Below are 5000 nucleotides of genomic sequence, written 5' to 3'. Positions count from 1 at the left end.
TTATGCAATGTCTTTTACAAAGGGACATCAGAGAATAAACAGAAAAGGGGCATATGAATAATCTATTTTGCACTAAATCATATAATTTATTGAATATATGCTGCAAAGAAAATTATTTTTCTGGTATTTCATATGAAAGTGAAATGTAGGCGCTTAACATCACATGAAAAACATACATGTGCTGCCATAGAGAAAATGAAAGACTGTTTTTTATTTTATTTTTTATTCTGTTACAATAACAGTAATAACAATAATGTTTGTACATTTCAACAAGTGAATATAGCCTGCATGTTTACAGAACCGAATTATTATATATGAGAAGAATGTTAATATAGTTTGCGATGAAAAAGTAAATTCAAATTAACGAATTTAGAGTATCATTAAGTACCATTATACCGATCTAGTACTCGCCAGTACCCCATTTTATTCTATCCTTAGCGATCTGAAGCACTCTCAAAGGGTTCTTTAAGGGTTCTTCCAAGAACCTGCCCACGAAGCACAACCAAACCATCCCAAAGGCGTGACACAACAACAAAACAACAAGCAGAACAAGACTCTGCTCGGAGGGACAGCAGGCGTGCCAACATATCGCCCACACACAGCTGACGACGCTCTCCGCCATTTGCGAGCTGAACACCAAAGACTTTTCGAAGCAGTACCGGTCCACGACGCTGCCCCAGAGGTCGACATTTCTTCGAAGCTTCGCGTACACTATTTGCGAAGCCAGGGCGAGATACCCCGAGGCTTTGATGCTCAGGAACACGAGAACGCCTCGGGCTAGTCCGCTCAGGGTGATGGTACACACCAGGAAGATACGGGAGACTGCAAGTGAAATGGTTTTGTGAACTCGTTAATTGTCTTATTAATACCCATTAACTCACACTATTGATGCGCTTAATTATCCGATGAATTCCCTTCGTTATCTGGTTAACTTCTTTAAACTACTTTGTTAACCTTAAACCAACCATCCGATTACTTATTTTTTTTCTAATCTATCCGATTAATCCCCTCATCAATATCCGATTAATTTTGTAAACTTTCTGCAATTATGCAATTATCAGCTTTTTTCTGAAATCGATCATTACTGACACAATAGATAGGGGTTCATGCATCATCATCATCATTCTTTATCATGTTATCATTATCATTATCATTATTACCATTATCATCATTATCATTATTGCCATTATCATCATCACTGCCATCATTATTACTTCGATTATCATATTACGCAATTCACCACAATTCATTTTGCAAAGGAATTCAAGCACTCACTGGTAAAGCACAGTCGCAGCGGCATCTTAGCGAAAGTGTCACTCCAAGGCTCATCCACAAGCCGGTCCGTGAGAAGCCAGGCGAATGCACTCAGAATCCAGCTTGTGTGGAACAAGGCGCTTGCACTGCCATCTAAACACAAGAGGGAAGAGAGAGAGGAAAGGTGAATGTTGAATGTTTAATCACATACACACACACACACACACACACACACATATACATATATACACACACAAATATACACACATACAAATATATATATATATATATATATACATGCATATATATATATATATATATATATATATATATATATATATATATATATATATATATTCAAATAATCTCACACACACACATAATGCATATGTACAGTCTACACAGTATCTGTGATTTAATTACTGTTCAATAACTTTCAAAAGCATAAAGCTACTTACGACTCTTTTCTATATTCAACACAGTTCCAAAGGCTAACAGTGCGGTGATATATAGTATATTATTCCATATTAACAAAGACAAGTTGACGTGTGATACGGAAGCGCGTGATTTTTCACTTCTCTTCTGCACGTAGACGATCTCATATCCAATCCCTCTGGACATGTTGATCATGTAATGGACATCGTTGCAGACCGTCAGAGGGCTTGTGTTGCAAAGCCGTGGTGGCAGTCCACCGGCCAGGATGCTTGAACTGGAGATGTGCAGGATGTCGCCGCTCGAATTCAAGACAAAGTGGTACGAGAGCGTCTTCCTGCTGGCGACGAGCTCGAACAAGTCCACTGTGAGGAGGTGCAAAAGACTTCTCGCCTCCCTTCTCCCTTCGCAGCCCTCACTCATCTTGATCATCTTGGTGTCGACGTCGAAGTGCGTGTCCGTCACGAACCACGACCTGGGCAGGGCTTCAGAGTCGACTAGAGAATCCTCCGTCGGCGTTTCAGCGAGGTGGGCGACGCAGCTTGTGCGTTTCACCGTCGCACTGAACGAGGAGAGTTGCACGAGTTCGCTTTCTGCTTTCGATACGGCGTACCTGGCCATCAGCGCCTCTCTTCGGAGGTCTAACTGGTTCTTCGTCCGTAAGGCGGCTACGACGTGCCGGATGCGGAAGAACAACCTGGAACATTCCACGGTTATCTGGATTCTCTCTAGTGGATAGGTTGACTAGATTTATAAGGAGGTACGGTGGCTATAAAGGCGCCAGGATGCATTAGTAAAGCACACAGTGAAAAGAAGCCGTAATATATGCCAATTTTACAAAACTTTTCATATTAATAAAACAAGATATTTAACAAGAGGACCCCTTGAGCAACATCGTATTGTGAAATCGAGAATTTCTGAAGCACAGAGTATCACTATATATTTTTGCCATGTAACTTGTTGAGTGGTGCTAAACAAATGATACTCTGTCCTTGTTACGAGACAAGTAATAAGACTGAACTCGCAAACACACCATAGAATCTCATGTGAAATTAAGAGCAACAAGTCCACTGAGCAAGAACCATCGACTCTGTTATTTACCCTTCTTTTCCTTCCCAGTTCACTATTGTATCTGTAAGAGTACCTTATATCACTCCCTGTGATTCTCCAAATTCTCCTAAAGAACACCCCCTGAACTTATCTAAACATCCATTCTCTATCGATTAAATGTTTGTTCCTTTTTGGCCCAAGCATTACCACGAGAGGACATGATCATACAGTGATAATAAGTCCACATTTCTCACATGTAAAGTGGTGTGGTGAATGTGAAGAACAGGACGGCAGCCAATGGTTTCTGGATCAGTCCCCAATATCTGCCAAAGAGAGTCAGGGAGTCATTAATACAAGTCAATGACGTTTCTTTGTTTTGTATGCAGGTAATAATAAAAATAGCGGTTATATGTCAAAGGCAGTGATCAAAGCGTTCGACTGAATTCATCATCACTATCATGCTTTCATTCGATCGATATGAACAGTAGATAAAATAAGCAAGAAAGGTTTCTGTTCAGGATATACATGCAAAATAAATCCTTCGAAATGTGAATGACAATGATCAAATCAACGTAAGTGTTACCTGCTAAACCCCATCTTTATAATCCTAAATTCAAAGTTACCATTCACAAAGACACACACACACACACACACACACAAAAAAAAAAAAAAAAAAAAAAAAAAAAAAAAAAAAAAAAAAAAAAAAAAAAAACGTAAAACTACACCTCGTCCAATCCCATCCACAGACCCTGTTCTTACATGCGCAGGAGCCAGCCATTCAGCAAGGCGTTTGAGATGATCAGGAAGATGGAAAACCCAACCACAAACTGGATCATGGAGCCGATGTCCAGGAAACCCACAACAACCGTGGCTATCTGTAACCCCGCCAGCATCACCCACAGCATCACGAGGAGCACAGCTTCCACAGCCAACATCCAGACCTGTGTCTTCACGCTGCTGGATGGAAGAAAAAATATTCGTATTTATAGGAGTTGAAAAGGGGGTACCGGACGAGGAAATGGTAAATAAACATTGGCAGAGAACTAAGGAGTGTATATTGATGAATGTTTTTGTTCTCGTGGGTTAACATTCACTTTGTAGGATGATCGAGTTTATGTATAAGATCATTCATAGTACACAGGTGCATTACGTATACATCAATACACAATAATAAAGATAATCATTTAAAAAAAAAATTATATACAAAGCAATTCTAATTTTTAAAATTGTCTCTAGCATACCAAAAATGGAATTAGAAAAAAAAAATATATGACGTATCCACAGTCTGATTGGCCACATATTCAATATGGCCAATCAGACTACAGGAATTGTGGCCAATCACAGCCAATGCACTGTAGACACTCGGACCTGAAAACAGCAGTGCCATCAGCATAAAAATCTCAGACATACAGTGCCAACGGTACACCTTATAACTAGTTCTAACTCCTAAGAAATAATTCCATACTCATTGACCCTTGCGCAAGAACCCAGCAATGTAATGAGAGCAAAAATAAACACAAATTCACCCTCAGAAAAGATGATAAAAAGGAATTAATCAAGATTCATTGATTTCCTCATTTCGCACACGCTGGGATAATAATTTTTTAGTTTAGTTTAGATCTTTATTTACCACCCTGGCTAACTGCACAGGCATGGGCAAGCTTTGATACATTGATGTAGAGTCATGACATTGTTGCTAACATTGTATTACAAATTAAGGTAATAACATGATTATATTCTATAGTATATCAACGTGAATAGACATTTGATAAATGTTGTAATAGGGTATCATATACTGAATTTCGGATATAGCATAAGTACATCTTCTAGTACAGTTGATGTTATGAAATAATTACATAACTCTGCATACCCTAACAATTTTGGATAATAAGTTCCGATATAAGGGCGGCAGTAAGTAATGATCACAGGAAAAGGTGAATAACCGATCAAAATCAGTGATGCGTCCTTGTATCACTTATCTACTTACACACACACATATACATATATACATACATACATACGTATATATATATATATATATATATATATATATATATATATATATATATATTTATATATGAATTATATATGTATATATATATATTTATATATAATATAGATATATATATATATATATATGCATATACATATACATATGTATGTGTGTGGTGTGTGTTTGTGTGTGTGTATATGTGTGTGTGTGTGTATATATATATATATATATATATATATATATATATATATATATATATATATAATACCTA

The 5000-nt window shown here is 37.6% G+C and overlaps 1 protein-coding gene across 2 annotated transcripts in view; it reads right to left on the bottom strand.

Annotated features, from left to right (window-relative positions):
• Positions 1 to 229: 229 nt before the first annotated feature.
• Positions 230 to 5000, bottom strand: part of LOC122254335 (uncharacterized) — a 5797-nt gene continuing 1026 nt past the window's right edge. The window contains exons 2-6 of one of the 2 annotated variants that reach the window (XM_043017984.2): positions 3496 to 3693; positions 2991 to 3059; positions 1713 to 2383; positions 1276 to 1407; positions 230 to 822 (exon numbers count right to left, since the gene is read on the bottom strand). In XM_043017984.2, coding sequence (XP_042873918.2) covers positions 401 to 822; positions 1276 to 1407; positions 1713 to 2383; positions 2991 to 3059; positions 3496 to 3693 — 1492 coding nt within the window. In that variant the 3' untranslated portion in view covers positions 230 to 400. The remainder of the gene's footprint in view (positions 823 to 1275; positions 1408 to 1712; positions 2384 to 2990; positions 3060 to 3495; positions 3694 to 5000) is intronic. The other variant, XM_043017986.2, reaches the window with a different exon arrangement.

Source organism: Penaeus japonicus, unplaced genomic scaffold (assembly GCF_977035675.1).
Source record: "Penaeus japonicus unplaced genomic scaffold, GWHDUDI00000001_assembly GWHDUDI00000007, whole genome shotgun sequence".
Classification (NCBI taxonomy): Eukaryota; Metazoa; Arthropoda; class Malacostraca; order Decapoda; family Penaeidae; genus Penaeus; species Penaeus japonicus.
This window is presented reverse-complemented; position numbering and strand designations above follow the sequence as displayed.